At 38.6% G+C, this 24,633-nt stretch overlaps 1 protein-coding gene across 1 annotated transcript in view; it reads left to right on the top strand.

Annotated features, from left to right (window-relative positions):
- Positions 1-24,633, top strand: part of ANKRD11 (ankyrin repeat domain 11) — a 277,569-nt gene that overhangs the window by 187,721 nt on the left and 65,215 nt on the right. The window contains exon 3 of the mRNA XM_036750516.1: positions 7,190-7,328. Coding sequence (XP_036606411.1) covers positions 7,190-7,328 — 139 coding nt within the window. The remainder of the gene's footprint in view (positions 1-7,189; positions 7,329-24,633) is intronic.

Raw genomic sequence — 24,633 nt, 5'->3', positions numbered from 1 at the left:
AGGGAGATCAAAAAGACTGAGAACTTGAAGAGGAGATAACAAAACATACTTTGCCCTCCCTTGCCAAAAAGAAGGGGTAACAATTAGAATAGAATATTGTATTTAGTATCATACAATGTTCATTTCTATATTACATTTATTGTAGCAGATGTTATTGCCTAATTTGTTGCAAAGGGGAAGGTTTAAATATAGTAACACGGAAAAGGTTGCAACGTAAGAACAAAAGACAACAGTAAAAATGTTTTTTAATGAATGAGTACTGAAGAAAGACCTAATATATTTGCCATATTTGGTGGATATTACTTTTTAATCCCAGTTATACAGTAGTTCACAGTAGTATGTAAAATTCACCTTACTATTTCTAAGTTTTATGACTATAAAACCATAATCTTTTGCATTTGATTTTGTAACCATTTCCATGGCAACTGATACAGCTGTCATACTCCAGCTAGTGAGATTCAAGTACCAACTAACAATACCAACTCTGTATAAAAATTTCCTTTAAGCCTGAAAGTTTCTCCTTTTTTGCCTCTTTAATACTGTGGCTAAGATTTAATTGGTTGTTATCCTTCGTTATCGAAGAGGACCAAAATGACATCACCATGCTAGAGTCAAGTTTCAGTGTGTCCGACTGTGGCTGATCAGATCAACATGAGCTCGGAATGCTGTACTACAGGTTGGGCACAAGTAGTCTGTGTGAACATTTTGGGGTCAATACTCTAAATTTGTGCATCCTCTGTTTCCTTGAGCTGTTTCAATTCTGCTTTGCTCATAGAGCACAGCACCTTTTCTGATGTGGACACTCCATGCTGAGTAGTCCTGTGCCTGTTTCTCCCATGTCACACAATTCCAAAGTTCTTAAGAGAGATTTTGAGAGTGTCTTCGTATCTCTTCTTCTGATCACCACGTGAACGATTGCCATGTGTGAGTTCTCCACAAATTAGTCTTTTTGCGAACCATACATTTTGCATTCGAACGTAGCCAGCCCATCGAAGTTGCATTCTCTGAAGCAGAGTTTGAATTATGAACTAAGTTGAGTTTGAACTATGGGTAAGATTTAATTGGAAGAGTAGAAGTTAATCACATTTATTTTACATCCTAGATGTTTTAGGAGGAGAATACTTGGTCAGTTCTACATACTATATGTATATTAATGAAAAGGAAAAAATAGTAATAATAGAAATAATAGAAAAAAGAAACTCAGTTGACTGTGATTTCACTCATTAAGATATTCCCATCAGTGATATAAATCTCAATCCATCTGTGCCTGCCTATCTTGTGTACTCTTTAATGTCCTCTTATAAATTCTTCATAGAGGATCTGCTCAGGCGGTTAGTGACTTTCTCCACCTTTAACTTAATATCTTTTTGCTATGTGACCAGTTCATCTTTTTTTAAAAAATGGTATTTTCCTTATTCTTTAGTCTTATTGTTTTTTTAAAAATAAATTTATTTTTTATTTTTAGTTTACAACACTCAGTTTCACAAGTTTATTCCTATTCTTTGATATATTATTGCATCTTGCCTTCATGCATGTACCTTAGTGTCTCCATTTCCTTCTGTGTGCTTCTACCATTCTGTTTCCCAAAGACTAGTACATTTTGTGTTCTTCAGTTATATATCTACATCCTAAAATACTGGCATGTTAAGATGAACCTCTGATTCTGGGAAATATTTGAATTGTTAAAGGAACTTTGTAATATACTCTGTGGGCACTTCAGCCCATTCTCCTACTTTTTAGTTCTGGCATCAGCTCATTTCCATTTGTCTTTTTTTTTTTTTTTTTTGAAATCTACATAAAAATAATTGGTAAATAATTGGGAGTGGTGATAATAGTGCACATGTGTGTATTCTTCTGTATTTGTGTAGTGTATATATACTTATTGACAAGCTCTTGGGTAAAGTTTCTTAACCTTTTTATGTGCAATGGACCTCTTTTCTGGTTTGGTGAAGCCTGTTGAGCTCTTTGTAGAATGTTTTAAAATATATAAATAAAGTGCTTAAGATGACAAAGGCAGCCAGTTATCTATATTTTTAAAAGTTCGTGGATCCCAAGTTAAGAACTCTGCTTTAGTTAGTGAGGACTGAGTTTCAAGATGTATAACCAGAATTTTTTTTCAAAGTTTCCATTATGTGAGGCTTTTTCAAAATTAAAACTCATAACTGAGGTTTCCAAAAGCTCTACATTGAATAATAGTATATGTTTGTGTCTATCTCTTTCGACATAATACCAGTCCTTGTTTGATCCTTTTGTCCTTGCTATGATCTACTGCTGTAAATGAAATCAACATTTGCCTACAGTGATTTCATGTGGTAGTATTACAAGCTACTTTCATATAAGTATATTTAGAAAATTTATTCATATATTTCTTTGTTCTTTATGGAACCTTTTAGGAAAGTTTATTTGTGACTATGCAGAATTCTTGTTAGCCATGAAAGAATATTGATAAGTTAATCTTTGTAATAGATTTTTTTATCTTTATCTTTATAATAACAGCTAATATTTGTATAGTGATTCCTGTGTTTCAGGCACGTGCACTTTAAAATTATTACCTCATTGCCTCCTCACAACAGCCTTGAGAGGCAGGTGCTGTAATCCCCATTTTATTACAAGGATACTGAGGTAAACACTTTCAGCCAAGTGTCTGAAGCCAGATTTGTACTCAGGTCGTCCAGGTTCCATACCTACTATCTTATCCACTGCCCTTCCTCGCTCTTATAATCAAAGTTCTCTTTTTTCTAGTTTAAATGTGGCAGTTGGCTCTCTAGAACTGATGTTTCTCAGCTAGTGAATCCTCTAGTTAGTCCCAACAAGCAATTTTGCCAAAATAAAATGTAGCTTTTTGATTATTTTTCAAAAAACCTTTTTTTCCTGAGGGTTTTGCTTATCTCTTTGAAGATGTTGTTCCCCTTCCCCTTCCCCTTCTCCTGTCAGAGTGAGGGAGCCTAGTAGGTATTTTGTGATAGTTAAAATTGTTCTTGCTTTGCAAGCTCTTTTCTAGCATTCAAAAGCACAAATTTGAACATATCAGAAACATAAAGTGTAGAGGGCCAGCTCCGAAAAAGCCCATTCTGGAATAAGATACAGGCCAGGTTTTCCCTGAAGCCTATTCTTGCCCTTGGGCTAATAGCTCAGCAAGTGGGCTCTCCAACCCTCCCTCCCTCCCTCCCTCCCTCTCCCCCTCTCCCCAAAGCTCCCTTGGCACTCACATGCTAAACACTACCTGTGGGCTATTAACACAATATTCTTAAAAAAGGGGAACAAAGCATGCGGAAGTCATGCTATATAACAAATGTCTCGCACATGAATTTGTTTATCTACTTGCCTAAAAAGGTATATAAGTCCTTTTCTTCAGCTTAATAAATGGAGCCGTCCTATACTCTTCCACCTGGCCCGTGTAATCTTTTCACTCTCTGTGGCATCCTTTTCACTCTCTGGTGGCCTGGCCACGGCCGCTGGCAGCAATAAAGTATGAATGTAATTGTAATATTTTGATAAATAGATCCAAATGAATGTGTCCACTCACAGGCAGCTATCTCTCAGAGCCATAACTAGCAATTCTATTGCCATGAGCAAGGACCTTAAAAAATGTTTGTAGATGGAGGAGAGAGACACAGAGGTCTTCCTCTGCAATCCAGATCGCTGCAACAGGGCAAGCCAGGTTAGATGAGTTAGGGAGCAGGTGACCTAAATGCTGCAAGATCTTTGGATCCTTTGCCTTAGGAAAATAAACACTAGCCTTCACTTTCATTGATTCCTACTTGGCTTTTCTTGTTAATCCTGGACTCACACACTCCATCAGTACAGTATAGTTGTGAAAGTTGGAGAATCTTGTGACAATGCAGCTTCAGATGATGACCAACACCACCACTTTTTCCAACCCCAAAGAAGGATGCTGGGAGTGGGGATGGAGGGACACAGTGGATTGTTTCTCTTGACCTTGTGCCACCCAGAGGAGGGAAAGGGGAATAGTTTCACCTTGAATACAGAGGTTAGCCAGCCATTGAGATTAGGGGGCCAGAGTACTCTTTGAGAATCTGAGTAAACCTTCAAAATTTTGAGTCCTGTTGGAGCCGCCTCCCCCCCCCCCCCCCTTCCCCCATATCTGAACCTTGAAAGGTTAGATATTTATCCCAGCAATATTGTCCATTGGACTCTTCTTGGAGAGTTTTCTTCTTCACCTATATATAGCATGTTCTTTGTATAGCCTCGATCAGGGCTGTCTAACCTTAGGTTTTTATTGAAACAATAGACAATATATTTTGATTTGCCATTTTAGTGAGAGCTTTGCGGTAGCTCACCTTCCTTTACTAAAGCATTTATGTAAATTTCTATGCTTGTAGATGGGTCACATAAATATCACTGTGAGCAGTATGCATTTTGGACAGCCTTATCCTAGATAGTGCAAAATCTCATCAAATCTGTACTCTTTTACTCTAATTCTGATGATTTGAAATAGCCAAAAGTAATTTAGAGCCATAGTGATGAACCTGATGGGTCAGCTAGGGGGTGCAGTGGATAGAATGCTGGACCCAGAGTAAGGAAGTATTTTTATGAGTTCACATCTGGCGTCAGGCACTTCTTAGCTGTGTGATCCTGGGCAAGTCACTTCACCTTGTTTGCCTTAGTTTCCTCATGTGTAAAATGAGCTGGAGAAGGAAATAGCAAACCACGCCAAGAAAAACCCACAGAGGATTGCGAAGAGTCAGGTATGACTGAAAAACAGCAAAAGGCCTCTCTCAGTTCTAAACATGATCACTTTAAGGGCCTCCTTAAGAGGAAGACAAAAAGGAGGAATTTTTAATTTAAAAAATACCAATCTCAAACACAATAACAAAATACTTTTCACACAAATAGAGCTAAATAATTGGAAAAACATCAGTTGCTTGTGGCTAGGCTGAGCTAATATAATAAAAATGACAGTTCTACCTAAATTAATTTATTCAGTGCTGTACCAATCAAACTACGAAAAAGTATTTTATAGAGCTAGAAAAAGTGATATAAAAATTCATCTGGAAGAACAAAAGGTCCAGAATATCAAGGGAATTAATGAAAAGAAATGCTAGGGAAGGTGCTCTAGCCATACCAGATCTTAAATTGTATTATAAAGCAGCTGTCATCAAAACCCCTTGGTACTGGCTAAGAAATAGAGGAGTAGATCGGTGGAAGAGGTTAGGTGCACAAGACACAGTAGCCAATGATTATTGCAATCTACTGTTTGATAAACCCAAAGACCCCAGCTTCTGGGATAAGAACTTACTGTTTGACAAAAACTGCTGGGAAAATGGAAAATATTATGGCAGAAACTGGGCATAGACTTAATGTCTGACACCGTATACCAGAATAAAGTCCAAATGGGTACATGATCTAGGTATAAAGGCTGATACTATAAACAAATATTAGTGGAGCAAGGAATAGTTTATCTGTCAGATTTATGAGGAACAGGGGAATTTATGACCAAACAAGAGCTAGAGAACATTATGAAATGCGAAGTGGATAGTTTTGATTACATTAAATTGAAAAGTTTTTGCACAAACAGAGCCAATGCAACCAAGATTAGGAGGGAAGCAGAAAACTGGGAAAGAATTTTTACAACTGGTATTTCTACTAAAGGCCTCATTTCTAAAATATATGGAGAATTGATGCAAATTTACAGGAATACAAGTTGTCCCTCAATTGATAAATGGTTAAAGGATGTGAACAGGCAGTTTTCAGAGGAAGAAATTAAAGCTATCCATAGTCGTATGAAAAATTGCTCTAAAACCCCTGTTGATTAGAGAGATGCAAATCAAAACAACTCTGAGGTACCACAGAACACCTACCAGATTGGCTAATATGACAAAACAGGAAAGTGGTAAGTGCTGGAGAAGATGTGGGAAAGTTGGAACACTAATTCTTTGTTGGTGGAGTTGTGAACTGATCCAACCATTCTGGAGAGCAATTTGGAACTATGCCCAAAGGGCTATAAAAATGTGCATAGCCTTGGACCCAGCAATAGCGCTTCTAGGGCTGTATCCTAAAGAGATCATAAAAATGGGAAAATGTCCCACATATACAAAAATATTTGTAGCAGCTCTTTTTGTGGTGGCCAAGAACTCTTTCTCTCGCTCTCTGGTAACTATGTATATATTGCTATGGTCAGGCAGTTAGAAATCTGTCTGTTGATTTGTTATGTTCTCTGTAATTTCTATTTGTATTTATTCTGAAGTTCAGAGTGCTGACTTTTTCCCCAGGATCTAAGTGAATGATAAATGTATGTTTTCAAAAAGTAAGATTGTTAATCCCTTGATTGGTTGATTCACTTATTTATTCTTTACTTTTGTTTTTTCCATATTGTCTTTTCACTTGGATTGAAACTTTATGAGCACCACCACCATATCTAACCAAAATGTAAATGTAATACTACAGATATTTTTTTCTTATTCCTTAATTTCCTAGATTAGGAAGCTGAGGCCCCATAGAGGCTAGGTGACTTGTCTGAGGTTACACTGTCAGTCAGCTAACATGAAGCAGATTTTATGTGCCAGGCATTGTGCTAATCACTGGGGATACAAAGCCACTTTCTCCTCACCACTGGTGCCCCCCCCCCAAAAAAAAGAGGTACCTGTGTTCTGAAAGAGTTTTCTGACTTGGCTAATTCATGGGCGAATTGGAATTTGAAGGTGTCCTCCTGACTCTCTGTTCAGTGATCTTTCCTCAGTACTATATTACCACCCTCTGAAAGGAAACCTAAGACATTTGTAAAAGTATGTACTTATAAGGAAAATATATGAATTAAGTTATGTAGCTATTTCTTTAAGATATTATCTCTGTGCTAAGAATTCAGAGGCAACTAGGTGATCCTGTAGATAGAGGGCTGGGCCTGGAAAGCCCTAAATTCAGATGTAGCCTCAAATATTCCCTAGCTGTGTGACCCTGGGTAAGTCATTTAATCTTGTTTGCCTCAGTTTCCTCAACTGTACAATGGGGATAATAAGAGTACTTACCTCCCAGAGTTGTTGTGAGAATCAAATGAGATAATTGTAAAGGGCTTGGCACAGTGCCATGCACATAATAGGCCCTTAATAAATGCTTATTCCTTTCCCCTTTGTGCACTGAGTTGTCTTAGTATTTATAAGCAACACTGGAAGACTTCTTGCTGCACTTTTGCCCTTTAAAGTATATCTGAAGTTTTTGCTTTTCTTTCTAGGATAAAGATAAAGTTTCTCTAACCAAGACTCCAAAATTGGACCGGAGTGATGGAGGGAAAGAAGTAAAAGAAAGAGCTACAAAGCGAAAGTTGCCCTTCACTGTTGGAACAAATGGAGATCAAAAAGACTCAGATACAGGTAAAGAATCAACACACTTTTATTTGATCCTTATCAGCACAAAAGGCAGATTTTAAGCTTCTGTAAGTCATTTTTTATTAATTACATATGTCTCCTGAATGAATTAAATCTTAGTAAGGCTGCCTTTCTCTATATTTAATTGAAAGCCAGAGGCCAAGTCAATTACAAAAACTGTTGTTTTAATGTTAAAATTAATTGGAAAATAGTAAGTTCACAGTGAGTCTTTTCTTCCTTTGACTGTCCAATGTCTTACTGTCTTCAATTCAGTCAAGCTAATTTCCTTGTATCCCCCTCCGTTCCTTTCTCCTGTTCCCTCCTCTGACTTCTTCCAGGTTATCCTTTGCCCCAGGAACAACCTTCCATCTCACATCTGCCAAACTACCTCCTCTCTACATTCAAAAGTCTCCTTAAATCCCAATTCCTCCAAGAAGTATCCTCATATTCAACAAGGGATGGGGAGAAGTTCCCCACCCAGCCCAAGTTCTACCTTCAGTCACCCACTCCGGGACTTTGTCCTGTGAGGATGAAATGGTGATAAGATGAGGGTAGCTGCCTCCTCAGAGGTTACAGTACCATCCCCAGGGCCCTTCCCCAAGGTACCCATTCAAAATAGTCAATATTATAAGTGAGTCAAGAAAAAGAAATATTTGAGCCAAATCTTGAGGGGGTGGGAAAAGTATGATGTAATTTGCTCCAAAGGATGAAAGAATACAAAAAGATACTCATAAGAGAGGCCTGGAAAGCTTGTTTTCATGTTACTTTTGGAACTTTCTAGGACTAGAGACAGGCAAGATTAATCTTTGGACTCTTAGAAAGTCCTCATATGTTGGAAAGGTGAGTGGAAGTGCAACCTGTGAGGGTGGGAACTCTGTCAGGTTTGCTGTTTCTCTGCACATTTAAATGGGCCTCAGGGATAACAGCAGAGATTAGGCCTCCTGCCACCTGTCTGTGCTCAGTGAGGAGACATGGAAGTGGGTCTTCATGGCGGTCTAGCTGAGAGACCCTCTTGTTCTGAGTGTGGTCTTTACAACTAGAATATCAATTCATTTGGCATGTTCATCAGACATTAATTTGTAAGTGGTCTTTGTCTTATAATCTTCTGTGCAGCACTATATCAGTCTAGAGTTTCTAGAAGGAATTACATTGATGGCAAACTTGGGATCCTTAATCAGAAACCACCTAAAGAAATACAGCTCAGGTTTTAAGTGATCATCTATTTGTATGTGTTTTAGCATGCAAAAAGAGCCTTGTATTTATTGCTGTGAGTAAAGGTATATTGTTTTTATTCTTACGGATATGTATTGAGACAGATCACAAAATCCTACATGACTTAGGTGATTTTATGCTTCAGTGTGGCCAAAAAAATTCACCACTTGGTTGTGAGGCCTATTAAAAGTAGTTAAATTACAGATGTAAACATAATACATATGGTAACTCCTTTTCCTTCTCATCTCCACCTCCTTGCTTCCTTCAGCTATTAGCTAAAATACTCACCTACAAGAAGTTTTTCCTGATCCTCCTTAATTCTGGTACCTTACTTCTATTGAATTCTATTTCTGTATTCTATTTCCAGTTTTTCTTACAGATAGGTTGTTTGCATTTTGTCTCCTCTAGTAGCCCGAACTCCTTGACATCAGGGACTGTCCTCTGGCCTTTTTTGCTTCCCCAGCATTTAGCACAGTTCCCAGAACATAGTAGGTGCTTAATAAATGTTTATTGATTGGCTCCATCCAGAGGGAAGTTGCTTTCTGTTCCATTCAGAAAATTTAATGGCATATATCCATTTTCAACATTTACTATTACTTGTTGAATTACTTGTTTCAAAAGTGTTTCTCTGGTTTTTTGACCTGTTTATCATGTGCTATGAGAATATTTTTCTTCTCCCCCATTTCGATGAGACATCTTTCTCTTTGTTAATAGTATGTTTTTTGTGAGAATGCTTTCTGAATCTGTTAAGGTCCACTTTAGAGTTCTGAAACTACACATTAAGGCCAGTCTTATGTAAGATTAAGTTATTTTTGTGTTATTGAGCTTTGCTTTTGGGATGCCAGTAGTCTCTTAATATTCATGTACAGGTTTCTCCTTGGTAAGTTTGTGCTCTTCATGAAGTTATTTGAATTGCTTTCATCTACTGGTCCAATTTTGACTTTCCATAGTCAAGCTCGAAGCCTTCACTTTCTTTTTCCTTTAAGTTTTCATTGATATTCTCTGTTTTTAATTTGGCATGGTTATCCCATGCATGCCTACCTATCTCACACCCACCCTGGGCCGTTCATTTTGACAGACTATATATTTTCTTAGAGAGGAAAAAAAGTCAGCCCAGCTGACAAAGTATGCAAAGTATTGACAAAGTATGCAAACCTGGGCAGTGTCTAACATCAGTGGGCTGCCCGCCTCCATGGAAGGGGTCCTGTCACCTCTCTTCATTTGAATCCCACTCGATATTTACAATTTTGTTACATTTACTTAGATTTGGGGATGTGTCGTTCTTTCCATTTACATTGTTGTAGTTACTGTGTACAGTTGTCCCTCGATGTTTGTGGGGGTCAGGGTGAGGGGCACAGGGATCCCTATGAATATGAAAAACTGCAAATACCTCTAGGCCCCACCCTGAACCTTTATTTTTAATAATTCTTATCATATTTATTTAGCACCCTAAATAAGTAAAACAACCCACTGCACCCATGAAAATGTTGCAGTTTCTTTATGAGAGAGATTACTATCTCAAACAGTATGTGGTCTTTCGGGTTTAGCTGCAGCCGCTAAAAGTGCAAGATACTAAGATCACTGTGGGAGGAAAATCACTTGGCTGAGTCTGGATGAGACACTGGGAGGAGGAGTTCCCAGAGACAGGGTGGAGCCTGTGGTTCTGAAGCACACTGAGACTAGTAATGAAACTTTAAATTTGTGTATACTTATGGCAGTAAAAGATATGATAGATTAACAATATGCAGTATTGGGGCAGCTGGGTGGCTCAGTGAGTTAGAGCACTGGCCCTGGAGTCAGGAGGACCTAAGTTCAAATGTGGCCCCAGACACTTGACACGTTTACTAACTTGTGTGACCTTGGGCAAGTCACTTAACCCCAATTGCCCTGCCTTCCCCTTCCCAAAAAACAAACAAAAAGACAAAAGAATAATATGCAGTATTTATGCACTTGTGACTTAATAACTTTTTTTACTTTTCTTCACATATACACGTCATCTATGATTTTCTACAGTATACCAAAAATTTCCTCATTTACTTATTGATGGCCAACCCACAAAGAAGCAACACCACACATGTAAAACCCATGAATGCGAGGGATGACTGCTTATTGTTTTCTTGTCTTTGCAGACTTCACTCTGCCTCAGTTTATGTAGATCTTTCCAGGCTTTTCTGTGTTCATTATGCATGTTATTTCTTTAAACATCGTAATATTTCTTCACCTTCATGTACCACAATTTGTTTAGCCATTCCCCAGTTGATGAGCATCTGTTTTGTTTCCAATTCTTAGTTTTCATAAAAGGTGCTGCTATAATTGAAACCTACTGTTTCTCTCTTTTCTTGGTGTGCATGAACAAGTATTAATTGAGTATTATTATTTTTATTGTTATATTTATTAAGTTATGATTAAGTCTATAGCTTTCTCCTTTTCAATAGATAGTACTAGTTTTTATTACTTGTTTGGGTGATCCTTTTTTTCAGTTACCATAAGAATAGATGAATTTTTTGTAATCATTTTCCATCAGTACTCTTCTGTTGGTTACATCTTTCCTATGGTAGAGCTCTGTCTTGTGATTATGTTAGGGCATATATAGACGTGTATGAGGAACTTCTGGCTATGTGGAATGTTGCTGCATAGACTCACAGTATGGAGGAGTGGCACCTTCACTCATTCATTCGCTTTTACCATTTTGCAGTGTGTTGTACTGCAAAGTGGATAAACCAAAATTTTAAAAGTAATGAAGACTATTCAGCAACATTTCTCTCACTAAAGATGATATTATTGGTTTTTATAAGAGCAAAAAGTTTTGAAACATTTATAAATTATTTTCAGATGATATACTTTATATTTATCTTATTCATTTAATTTCTTTTTTTATAATAGCCACACTTTATTAGTACAGTAGCACATGTATTTGATTTTTAAGTAAATATATATTAGAAGAATATGCTTAATATTTTTATTGATAGGGATATGAGTCAAAAAATTTTAGAGGCCATTCATAGATCATTCCAACCCTTCGGTTATCTCATATAGATAGCAGAAAATTGACAAGATTTAGTTCCTAATATTATTTTGAAAATAATTTTGACCTTTTATACCCTTTGAAAAGGGTTTTAGGGGATTCCCAGCATCCCTGGGTTACACTTTGAGAACCACTAGCATAGAGAAATGTTCGTGTTTGTTGATGTTTGTCAGGTTCATAATAAAAAGAAAAATTCTGTCATATAGAATTAGGCCTATTGCAGTAACCATGCTGGAGTGCTGGTTTTGGATATGCCTATAAGAATCTTTTCCTGGGGCTTTGTCTTATTTTCTGTCTCCTTTTTCACCAGGCCGCCCCCCCCCCCCCCCCCCCCTTAAGTCTTCAGACATCTCAGTTTTCAGGTACTTTTTTCCCTAGGAAGTGATGCCGTCGAGTGCTCTGGTAGCTCTGCCTCTGTAATGGTTGTGGTTGTACTTGGTGGTTGCTAAGATTCCAAGGTCCTTTCTTCAATCATAGAGACTTTTTCTGGGACATTTCTCTTGAGCCACCTTTCTGTTCTTACTCTTGAGGTAGTGAGATGTCAGTTTAGGATTGTAAATCTTTTTTTATAGGACTATCTTCATGTAATAGCATATCTATATGGCCCATATTTGACTGCAGTGGAGGAATGATATTATGGTGAGCTTCCACAGAATGGAGCCTGAGTTCACCTTTACCTGCGAGCACTGGATGGCTGGTAGAAACTACTGCCACAACCACCCCTAAAGACTGTCTTATCTCATTCCCAGCCCCTTGGCATCTTCTATCAGGTATCCCTCAGGTTTCAGTCCTGGGCTCTCTTCTCCCTCTATACTACTTCAGTTGGAAATCTCTTTAGCTACCATCATTTTAAGTACTATCTCTATGTTATTGAAACTCAAATTGGATGTTCAGTAGAAACCTTACACTCTTAGGGTCAGAACAGAATTTATTCCCTTCCCTGCCCACCTTCCTCTTTATTGTAGAGGGCAACCCCATCCTCCCAGCCCTCTAGACTCACATAGGAGTTGTCCTGGACTCCACTCTCTCTCACCCCCATAGCCAAGCTGTTGCTGAGGCAGTTTTACCTTTGCAACATCTCTTCAACATATCTACTTCTCTCCTCAAACACCATCATCATTATGGTGTAGGGCCTGGGGGTGGGGAACCTGCAGCCTTGAGGCCACATGTGACCTTCTAGGTCCTCAATCACAGCTCTTTGATTGATTCCAAACTTCATAGAACAAATCCCTTTAATAAAAAGATTTGTTTTGTAATACTTGGACTCAATACTTGGATTCGCCATTCAGCTTCCAAAGTGATTTTCCTAAAGTGAAGGTCCTGTTGTGTCACCCTGTCTACTCAGCAAAATTCTGTGACTCCTTATCACCTTATGGGTCAAATACAAAAGGATCTGTTTTAAAGCCCTTTATAAGCTAGTCCCTGCCTATCTTTCCAGTCATCTAATACTTTACTCCCCATCATCTCCTTTTCCAGCTGACACTGGCCTCCTGGCTGTTGTATGAACAAGATACTCCATTTCTCTGTTCCTCAGGAATCAGCAGGTTCTAGATCCAGTCTCAGGCCTGACTCCAGCTGTACTGCTCCCTCACTTACTCTGATTCTGTCTCTGTTGCCCAGCTCTTGGTAGGAGGTGGGAAGGTCAAGCTGTCCCATTGTCACTTCTAGCACCCAGATAGAACAGCTCCTGACACTGATGGGAGGACTTTTGTTGTCTTCCCACACCTCACTAATTGTTCTCCATGTGCATTGGGGTGCACAACCTTGGCTTTGGAGATCACTGGTCAATAGAATTAGTCTATTCATTGCTGAATCATGGGAATAGTTTCTTTCTGAGAGTCTGGAAAACAGAAACAGCTTCTCTGTTGATGAAAGCACTAAGAGGTCATAACAAAAACTCCTAGGAAGCTTTGGACATCTTCACAGAGATTTTTTATTCATCATGACTATCAATCACAGCAATAGAAAATAGTTTCTTTTCTTTCTTTCTTTCTTTCTTTCTTTCTTTCTTTCTTTCTTTCTTTCTTTCTTTCTTTCTTTCTTTCTTTCTGAAGAGAGGAAGGCAAGGTGATTGGGGTTGAGTGACTTGCCCAAGGTCACACAGCTAGTAAGTGTGTCAAGTGTCTGAGGTCAAATTTGAACTCGGGTCCTCCTGAGTGCTCTTCTCACTGGGTCACCTAGCTGCCCCTAGAAAGTAGTTCTTAAGTCACAGTCTCTTCATTTGTAAACCTACTCTAGGGAAGTAAGTCCTTTGGAAATCTATCAGTTCTAAAGTCATAGGATATTCTTAATGCACTGAGGATGTCTCTAACTTTACTTTGATTTCTTGAAGTCTTTCTTAGCTTCTCTTTCCCTTTTCCCTTTCTTCAGGTTGGGATGCAAGAAAATGATAGTGATGAGCTAGAAGGAATATTATAGAAAGGAACAGTTGAATATAAGTTTAAAGGCAGAAGAACTATTTTACAAAATGTAAATGTGGAAGGAGAACAGTCTTAACTGCACAAGTAACAGGTCTAGTTATGCAAATGAGCATGTAAATATTTTCCTTATCCCTTTCTGCCCCTAATTTTGGTAACTGATTTAAAAATTCAACTTCCCAGTACATCTGCTTTTAATTTAATTTTTTTAGTACTGTGGTTTTGGTGGCTGAAAATGCAGAACATTTGTGAGGCTTAGAATCTATTTTTTCCCTAAAAAATTACTTGACCTATATTTTGCAATTCTGTTTTTCATCCAGCTGAGTGACTATCTGTTTCAAGCAGTCAGGATGAACTGGGTTTGCAATCAGAGCACCTGGCTATGCTTGCTACTCTGTGTTAATTTGGTCAGGTTGATTTTCTTTTCTAGTCCTCAATTTCTTCATCTCTAAAATGGTGATGGATAGACTTGCTCTAAATCCTATATCTGCTCCTTTTGTTTGGTTAACTGTTATTTACCTCCTAATTTACCTACATTTTCTTGAAATCAGGTTAACTGTCATGCTGAGAGCTAGCTAACATTGTGTGTATACCTGCATGTGTGCTCAAGTTTCTGTAGCAAATAAGCTTGAGTGTCTTATCCAAGTTTTGTGGCTCTGCCAGACTGTAGAGAAGAGACTTTCCAAATGAACTCAAATTTCTGTCCCTAGTCCTTTTCATAAGTGATTTTAGTCCATATATATGCTTAGCCTATGTCAAGTCTAGCTCAGTTTCTGTCCCATTACCCCTGTATGCTGAGTGTCAAAAGAAAATACATTAAAGAATAAAAATATGCATTTTCTATGGACTTCATGTGGTAATCTGATCTCCTGGGCAAAGATTAAGCTTCTCCCATAATCTTGTAGGAATATATTTCCTAAACTTTAGTGATCCTGTGCCTTCAGAAACAAGCTTAGTCTTTGGCCTATCAAAAGAGTGCCACAAGTAATGCATTTCCTATCTAATTTATTTTTGTAAATTGTTAATGCCAGAGGTTTCACAGATACTTCAGCAGTAAGAGTCCTTTTGCTTTCTTGGTGACTGTAATGCTGTTCTTCATGGGCTTCTTCCTGTCCTTGCTCTAGGTCTCCTTCCTAATGAAGAGATGACTAAATTACAGTTAGTTACCTTTGTCAGCTATTTCTTCGGAAAGACTGAAAACAAGAGTGTTATTTAGATATTGAGATTATATTAGATATCATATTATAATTAGATATTGAGCAATGGTTCTGTCTGACAAAACCTTTGGTTAGGATCTTAGTTTGGTTGTGTTCTCTGTGGCTGCTAACAGTATGATGTCTGTTTTGTCACAGAATATCTCCAGCTTTGTGCCTATGATCACTTATCTGCTTGTAGGTAGGTCTGGTGCTATGAGTGCTTGCAAGCCATTTTTCATAGTGATTTGTAATTGATAATATAATCAATAATTTCATAATGAATTATTTTAATCTCAAGTTCCTCAAATGGTAGGCTTCCCTTAGAAACCTTTTTTTTTACCCTAAATCTATAAGTTTAAATTCTGATCAATTAGCGTCTCTTCTAAGACACATACTTTTGGTATTTTAAGCTGTATTGTGAGTATTTATTAGTTCTCTAGCTTCATTCCCATGCAATTTATTACCTCTTGATAATTCTACATTTTGAATTGTCATCTAAATATAGATAACATGTCATTTTAGTGTCCACCCTGGACTGTTCTCCCTCAGGTCACCTTCAAATTTTGCTTCATCATTGAAAAATTCTTCATCTTTGCAATCTCATTTCCTTACCAAAAAATGAAGGATAACATGTAAAAACTTTCCCTCTTTTCACTTTGAAGTAATTTTCATAGCTGTCTCTAACCCAGAGGTTCCCAAACTTATTTGGCCTCCTACCCTCTTTTCAAAAAGAAAAAAAAAATTGCTCAGTGCTCACCTGGAAATCTATATTCTTTAACCCTTTAATGTTTAAAAAAAAAATTTTTTTTGCATCATTTCCAAAAAATACAATTAAAAAAAAGTGACACTTTAATAATTTATTGTAAATTTGTGAGGGGTTTTCCTGCATTGAAGTTTTGATGACACAATATTGCATCCTATAACTACATAGTAATTATATTGTAGACAAGTCATTACACGCACATATTCCTGCTGATGCATCCTGCACTTCCCGACAACGCAAGACTCTTCTGCCAACACTTGCTTGTTAAGACCTGTTGGTGGACTTGACCACTGATTGGTTATAACTTACATATTTTGTGTTTATTTGGAAAATAATGTAATTATTGCAACTTTTACTCTGTCACGCAACAGAGGAAACTTGGAAGATCGGTTTTTCAAAATTCTCTTCTTTCCTTATGCTTATTTTTGTTCAGTGTCCCCCAGTTGTGCCAGAGGCTACTACTGCCCCCCTCCCCGGACCATTCCAGAGCCCATCAGGGGGCTCTGTCACTCTTTGTGAACCCCTGCCCTATTCCCCTAAGTTGTTATTATGTTTAACACCAAAGTGACCTTTCTGGCTTGCCTCTTTAATCATATAGGTATCCTTAATCCACAAGCATTTATTAAGTAGCCACTATGCACTATACTAGATACTGTGGGTATATAAAAACATGCAGCATAAATATGTAGTAAATACATACCTATTTAAAGTAGTCAGGAAGGGAGGGTCCTAGCTGGGCACTGGGAACCTTCAAAGGCTTCCCACAGAAGGTGGTGTTTGGGTTGTGTCTTAAAGGAATAAAGGATCTCTTGTGATGTAGAGGTAAGGAGCCACTGTATACAAAGCATGTGGCATGACCAGCACAAACACACATGGAGATGGCAGATGGAGTGTCTGAGGAACAGAGGGAAAGCAGTTTGTTAGGATTGCAGAGTGTGCAAAGGGGAGTTATGTCCATTGAGTCTGTCAAGTGGCTAACATTTATCAAGCACTTATGTGCTAGGCACTGTGCTAATTGCTGAAGATACAAAGAAATCAAAAGGGGATCCCTGCACCCACATTCTAGTGGGGCAGTGGAGAGAATGCATATAAATAAGTATATACAAGAATATACAGAGTAGATAGAAAGTAATCTCTGAGGGTAAGAAAATCAGAGAATTTTTTATTTTCTCTGAGGAGTAGGGAGTTCCCTACTACAGCAGCTGCTGGAGTTGATTAATTAGAGTGGGAATGTGACTTGATCAGATTTGTGCTTTACGAAGATCAATTTGACTGCTGATTGGAAGATGGACTAGTGTGGAGAGAGACTTAAGGAAGGGAAAACAACCAGTAGCCTATGGCAATAGTCCAGGTATGAGGTGATGAAGACATGGACCATCATGGTGGCAGTGGAGACAAAGGGACATATGTGAGAGATTTTACAAAGGTTGAAATGATAAGATTTAATAAAATATTGGCAGTGGTGGATAACAGAGTGGGGAGTGACATTTCAGTTGCAAGCCTTGGTCTTTGGGCAGCTAGTGGTCACTTCACAAGTAATTGGTAAGTTAAGAAGTGGGGAGGACTTGGAGAGAATGACAGTGAGTTCAGTTTTGAACCCGTTGAGTTTTACGATGTCTATGAGACTGCCAGTTTGAGATGTCACTGGGCAGTTGGAAATAGGAGTCTAGGGGTCAAGAGAAAAACTAGGAGGAAACAAACAGATCTGAGAATTATCTGCATTAAGATAAGAATTGAAGGGGCAGTTGGGTGGCGCAGTGGGTAGAGCACTGGCCCTGGAGTCTGGAGTACCGGAGTTCAAATCCGGCCTCAGACACTTGACACATTTACTAGCTGTGTGACCTTGGGCAAGTCACTTAACCCCAATTGCCCTGTGCCGCCACCTCCCCCCCCCGCCCCCCCCTGCACAAAAAAAAAAAAAAAGAATTGAATCCATGCGCCTGATGAGATTCTCAAGTGAGGACACGTATGGAGAGAGAAAAAAGAGGGACCAGGACAGAGTCATGGGAGACATGCCAGACTTAGTGGAAGTGACCTTTATGAAGATCCAGCGAAGTTGACAGAGAAGTAGCAGCCAGACAAATAGGAGGAGATAACAGTATCACAAAAATCTAGGACGAGGTGAGAGGAAAACTGGGCAATACACAGTGCCAGCTACAGAGAAATCGAGAAGATTGAGGATTGAAAAAGTACCATTAGATTTGGCAACTATGAAATCAGTGGTAACTTTAGAGAGAGCATTTTGTGTGAAATGATGAGGTCAAAACCCCAAATGAAGAAAGTGAGAGAAGAGGTTGCCAAAGCACTGATTGTTGATGTTCTCAAGGAGTTTACCCTCAAAAAGGAGGAGAGGTATGGGACAGTGTCTAGTAGAGATGGGTGGATCAAGTGAGGGTTTTTTCATGATGGGAGAGACATGGGCATGTTTTAGGCAGTCAGTAGAGAAGAAGCCAATAGAGATTAAGGAGAAGTGAGACAGTGAAGATGACAGGGGGCAATCTGCTGGAGAAGATGAGATCAAACGGGATCACTTGTGTATAGAGAGCTTTGCCTAGCCAAAGAGATGAGCCGCCTCTTTGTGTGTGATGGGTGAGGGAAGGGATGATGGCAGAATGCATTTGAGTGATGTGAGGTGAGGAAGAGAGTAAAAAAGGGAATTCTTAGCAAATGACCTTGATATTTTCAATGAAATATAAGGCAAGGTTCTTAGATGAGAGAGTGAGGAGGGGTTTGAGGAGTGCTGAAAAGGTTTGGAAAAAGTAACTATGCTGAGTATGATAGTGAGTTCATTAACAAGCTATAAAGGGATTGCCTTTTTATAATGGGAACCCGACTGGGATTATATAACATTAATTTGTGGCGAACCCTGTAGTTAGTCATGATTTTGTGACTTTCTCTATCTTCACTCAGTACTGTGTGAGTAAGAGCAGGGGCAGTGTATAGTGAGAATATTGCAAAGCTAAGGCTTGGCAGGGTAAGATTGACGATGATAGCATAAGGGGTAAGAGTACTTGAGAGAGAGGAAAAATGAAGAGTTGAACTGAGTTAAGAGTTAAGAGATTAAGGTGGGAAAGGAAGGGAGTGTAGCTGGTTCGTTGGCGATGGCCTGGGAAGGAATTGAGAGCTGGAGGGATTAATGGTTATGATGAGTATGAAGAACTGGTTTTGGAGTTGCAAGGCAGAAGGAGATGTAGAATGACAACCATTCTAATCAGGTAAAGGAATTTCAAAATTCATTAACCTGGAACGTCACTTGCAGGTGATGATGGTAAGACCAGGGGCATGACTTCGGTGTTGAGCTGAGGTGGAATTGAGGTCATGAGAAATGAGTAAGTTGAAGAACTGGGAGGTTAAGGTGTTTGAGGGAGCATAAGTATGTATTTTGAAGTCTCCTAGTATGAGGGCAAGAATTGACAAGAACGGAAAGACCATGAACCAACCAAGCACTGAACTCATTAAGAAGGCAAGAAGAGAGTATGTTAGAGGACTGTTGAAAGTAGCCACCAGAATCCTGACTGGGTTATAAATATAGATAAGATGAATCTCAAAGAAGGATAGGTTACTGAATGATAGTTGGAGCAGTATGGCTTTGAAGTGGCAATGGGGAGCAAGGAATATTCCAACTTTCCCACCATGACCAGTGAGTCAAGAAAGCTGTTTACTCAAAAGGCATCCAGGCCTCAGAGTGTGCAAGAAGAAAGGAAAAGGTTCAAGATAAAGCTAGTTTTTTACCTACAGAGTATATGTTCCAGCAGGCACAGTAGAAATAGTATGTAGCTTTTGTGTGGGATGTTGTAGGGATTGGATTGATAGAAAATGGGAATAATGGAGTGGGTAGTAGGGGATGGAGATTGAAATGTGCCTGATGCCAACCTTGGGTTTGAAAACACCGGTATTGGTACATATTACCAGAGGGAAGTTGAGGAATGATTTAAGGTAGGTTATTGAGGGATAAATTTACACAGGTTACCATTGTCTATAAGGTTTCCACCTTGGGGTGGAATTATCCCAGTGTCAGGCAATTGTGTGTATCTAGAAAGCAGGTTGAGGGCCAGGCAACTGCTGTAGACTTATAGGAGGCTAGAGAGGCTGCCTGGAGTAGAATGAAATAGTGGCTTGGTATGAGGCCAGCCAACAGGCATAGGGCAAGACAACTGTTGTGGATGGAGTTGTATATAAATATTTTTAAAATTAAATCCAAAGTGGTTTTAAATACAAAGTAGGGAGATAAAGCATTTATTAAGTGCCTATTATGTGTCAGACACTATGGTAAGTCCTGGAGATACAAATATGACAGTCCCAACTCTTGATCTAATGTTCTAATAGAGGAAGAAAGACACAAAAGGAAACTGGCATGGGGCAAGACTACAGTTTTGAGAGCTGAGCAGCATGGTGTAGGGGGTGCTAGCAATTAGGAAAGGTTTGCTAAAGAAGGTGGTATACTTGAGCTGCATCTTGGAGGAACAAAGAAGAAATTTTCGAGGTGAGCCTCAGAGGCCTGACACCTGGCCATTGGAATAGATGAAGCTTTTCACAATGCTATCCTACTATACAGCCAACCCACTTGGGTATGTAAGTTTTGAGAATATTTGTAAAGCACTTAGCCTTGTGACTAGAACCTGGTGGGTGCTTAATTAATTCTTGTTCACCTCACTTGTTTCCCCTCCTTCACTTCAGAGTTCCTATATACTTTTCCTGTGGTGAGAGTATATTTTCTTTTTATTCCACGAGTTCTTCTACCTTTTTAGAGCCCAAGCAATTCATAAGCCTAACCTCAAATGCCACATAATTGATATGTTTCAATGTTCAGTTGCAAAGATTTGGAGCTGAAAAAATGAAGCTAGCTCTCAATAATTCACTATTGGTTGATTTGGTTTGTGGTTGACTTGAGGTGTCTGGTTAAAGTAACATTATCTAGACTTTGGGAGGCAGAGTAATACATAGCATGGCCCTTCTTTTGCCCGGTATCCCAAACTCATCTTGTGACTTTTCAAATGGGTTTGAGTTGCTTTAAACAAATCCCATCCATTATACTTTGATGCTTATCACACAATGTTTGCGTGTTTAAAAATACAATATATTTCTCCTTAGTGTATTGATAACTGTAGTTTGAGTTTAGATTTTATTTTCTACCTCAGTTTATTTGAAGAAATATTATTCTGTAATATTTCTAAGTTAATCTGTGTATTATTGTTAAAAATTATAATCCAATTTGTAGCTTAAGCAAATTATGTGGTTTGCCCATAATCAAAGCATGTTGTGTCTAAAACCTGAAAGTTATATAAGACTTCGTCTAAATATCTAAGACTGAATAGTAGCCCATAATCAAAGCGTGTTGTGTCTAAAACCTGAAAGTTATATAAGACTTCGTCTAAATATCTAAGACTGAATAGTATTTTATATAGTCTTGAAGACTGACTACTTCAACTTGGGTTTAAAGATGGCTAAAATAAGAGTGTTCAATCATAACCATATTAACAATGATAATGAGGTGCAATTGCTTGATATCCAAGGAGTCTGCTTTCTTTTTCTTTTACTATATGATCTACTTGCTTTTTTGTTTTTTGACATTGAGTTCCAAATTGTCTTCCATTCTTCCCCTACCCATAGAGAAGGCAAGCAATATATCAATTATACACATGAAATCGTAAAAACATATTTCCGTATTAACTATGTTGAGAAAAAAAAACAAAAGCAAGAAATATAAAGAAAGTGAAAAAAGTATGCTTCGGTCTGCCCTCATCATACTGTATCAGTTGTCTTTCCGGAAGTGGATAACATTTTTCACCATAAATCCTTTGGAATTGTCTTGGTTCATTGTCTTGATCAGAGTAACTAAGTCTTTCGCAGTTGATTATCCTTGCAATATTGCCCTGCTATTCCCAAGGCTCTTTGGATCAGGGTTTTAGACTGTGTTTATGTGTTCATAGGGGTGGGGGGCGGGGGGTCATAGTGATTAATGTGTTCAGGACGGTTTGACTTGCTGGCACATGCTTCCCCCTGTCTCTCCCTCTGGTATCTTGCTACTTCAGTTTGGATGACTTGCCTGCCTATTCCTTTGAAACTTAGACGAATTTTGTGAAGTTACAGGATTTTGTATTAAACTGTTACTTAGAGAACAAACAGTTATTTATAGTACATATATTCAGAAAAGTACCGGTGAGGAAACCTAACATTTCAGGCAGCTAGGCCACAGAGTAGATGGAGCACACTGGGCCTGGAATCAGGAAGACCTGAGTTCAAACTTGGCCTCAGACATTTTTTAGCTCTGTGACCGTGGACAAGTCACTCAGCCTCTGTCTGTCTCAGCTTCTTCACTTGTAAAACGGTCATGATAATAGCACCTGCCTCAGCATGTGGTTGTGAAGACCAAAAGAGGTAACAGTTGTAAAGCTCTTAGCACAGAGCCTGGCACAGAGGAAGTGCTGCGTACATGTTAGCTGGCAGCGGTGGTCATGGTGACTGTGGCGGTGGCAGTGGTGGCAGTAGCAGCAGTAGTAGTTTCTTCATTTATAAAATGTATTTATGAAAGCCCTCGTTAGGGCAGAAGCTTTGTACTCTATTAAATTTTCTTTAAAATTGGCAAATTGTGTGTTCTTCAAGTAAATGCTGATGTTCACTTGCCATCTAAACCATTCACAGTCACTTCTACCTAAAACCCTGTGTTGCCCCCTATTGCCTACTGAGTAAATGGAAATCCTTTTTATCTGGCGTTGAAGATGTCTTCTCGGCAAATAGTCATCTCCCCTGCTAAGCTTCCTGTACTGTGTCCTCCACATCCCCCCATAGACTGTCTTTGCTTCTCCTCTTCACATGCCATGTGTTTCTGCTTTGTAGAGACTGTGCCGTACGCCTAGAGTTCTTTACCCTCATTTCTTTCCACCAGTAAATTCCTCCTCACCCTGGAGAGCTAAATTTAAATGCCATTGTAACGTGAAATGTCCCCTAATTCCCTTAGTCAGCGGTGACCTTTTTCTTCCTCCTTCACAGAGTACCTCGTACCTCTTGTGCACAGAAAATCTATTATTTTTTATTATCATCGCTCGTCTCTGTTGTCTCATTAATGACTATAAAACTGTTGAGTTTAAGGACCATTCCAAAGGTGTCTCGCCCAGTCCCCTACCACAGTCCTGTACATACAGTTGGCGCTTAATAAATGGTTTGTTGTTGTTGTTGAATTGAATTCCATTTTTATTTTATTTGGAAGAAGAAAAATTGCAACCGGCATTATCCTGCGTGCTGTACTTACTCATCCTGCTGCCAGCTTAATGTTTTCTTGAGAAAGTAACGAATTTGGCCTGACGTCCTGTTGATCATGTAATGAACGCATATTAAATGTGAGCAAGAACGTGTGTAAAACATGTATGTTTCATCTTTTGATCTCAGTATTTTTGAATGTCTTTCACTGTGAACTGATTTTTTTCTCTTATATCTACAGTAAAAACATACATTACTTTATTTCTTTTTAATGTCCTTTCTATACTGCGTTGTCGTAGGTTGAGCAAGGTTCGTTGTTAGAAAGGGTTTGTAGTGTGACATATTGTGTCCTTCCGGTCAGAGTGTTCCAATGGAAATTAAGGTAAACTGACATCAAAGCTCTAAGCACATTCAATTTGTTGGAAAGGCTAGCAGTCACCAATGAAAAGGGGTCTTTATCGCCTCAGCAAGCCAAAAGACCTCAAATGAAAGCGGAGAGATCATTTTTACAGACAACAGGAGGACCGTCTGAGAACTAGAAGGCAGTTCCGAAGTCTATCAAATGTGAGGGAAATGTGATTGGCTGGAAATAGAGAATGCGGCTTGGCAGCAAACCCTCTAGGAAATTCTGATTAATGTATTTCACCTGCAAGAATAACTAATGGTATATAGATAACAGATTTCTTCTAATTATATGAGGGCAGGTAGTGATACAGAGATAATGGGCTTTTTAAGTCATTTATAGGGAAACCAAATTTTCAACTTAAACATGAGATGAAAATTAAGCTTCTGAACTTAACTCAGAGACAAACTTGATTTGGGCAGTGATATGAAATGTTGGCAGTTATACAGAACAGAATCAATTACAAAATAGAATCAATTTCATTTTCTCAGTAACATTTTGTAAGTATATGATTTATCCAGCTGTACTATCACTTTGGCCTTTCTGTATGTCTCTCTTGACCCCTTACCCCTTAGACCCCTTCCTTGAGTCTCTGGTTTTGTGAGTGTACTTGTCATTAAAAAAAACCACAACGAAACCCAAGTATCATCCCTGTGTTCTGCTTTTCAGCATTTAAACTCCAAGTTGAACCTAGGTGAAATAGTTTGCTTTTCTTGTTCATATAACTGAGAATTTCAATTCCCTCTGTACTGTAATATCTGTGCTCTACATGAGTCATTTGATGGTTGCTAGCTTCTGAACAAAGAAAGGTATAACAGTCTCCATTTCTGGCTGGACTTCTTTAACTCACTCCTATTGATCTTGGTCATTGTTGCCAGTACAGAGAATATAGTGAGAGAACCTGGTATTTATGTGTGTGTTTAAGTAGTGAACACTTTCCCAAGCAGTGCTGAAAAGTTTCAGGTTATGTATCCCGTTTAGAGTAATGGCATTTTTACTCAGGGCCTTACCTTGTATTCCTATAGCATCATGTTGTGGCTGTTAAAACACTTGTAGTGCATATAAGGAGGTGATAAGTTTGCAGAAAATGCTATTTGA

Source organism: Trichosurus vulpecula, chromosome 3 (assembly GCF_011100635.1).
Source record: "Trichosurus vulpecula isolate mTriVul1 chromosome 3, mTriVul1.pri, whole genome shotgun sequence".
Classification (NCBI taxonomy): Eukaryota; Metazoa; Chordata; class Mammalia; order Diprotodontia; family Phalangeridae; genus Trichosurus; species Trichosurus vulpecula.
The sequence above is the reverse complement of the archived record's forward strand: the minus strand, read 5'-3'. Positions and strand labels throughout refer to the sequence as shown.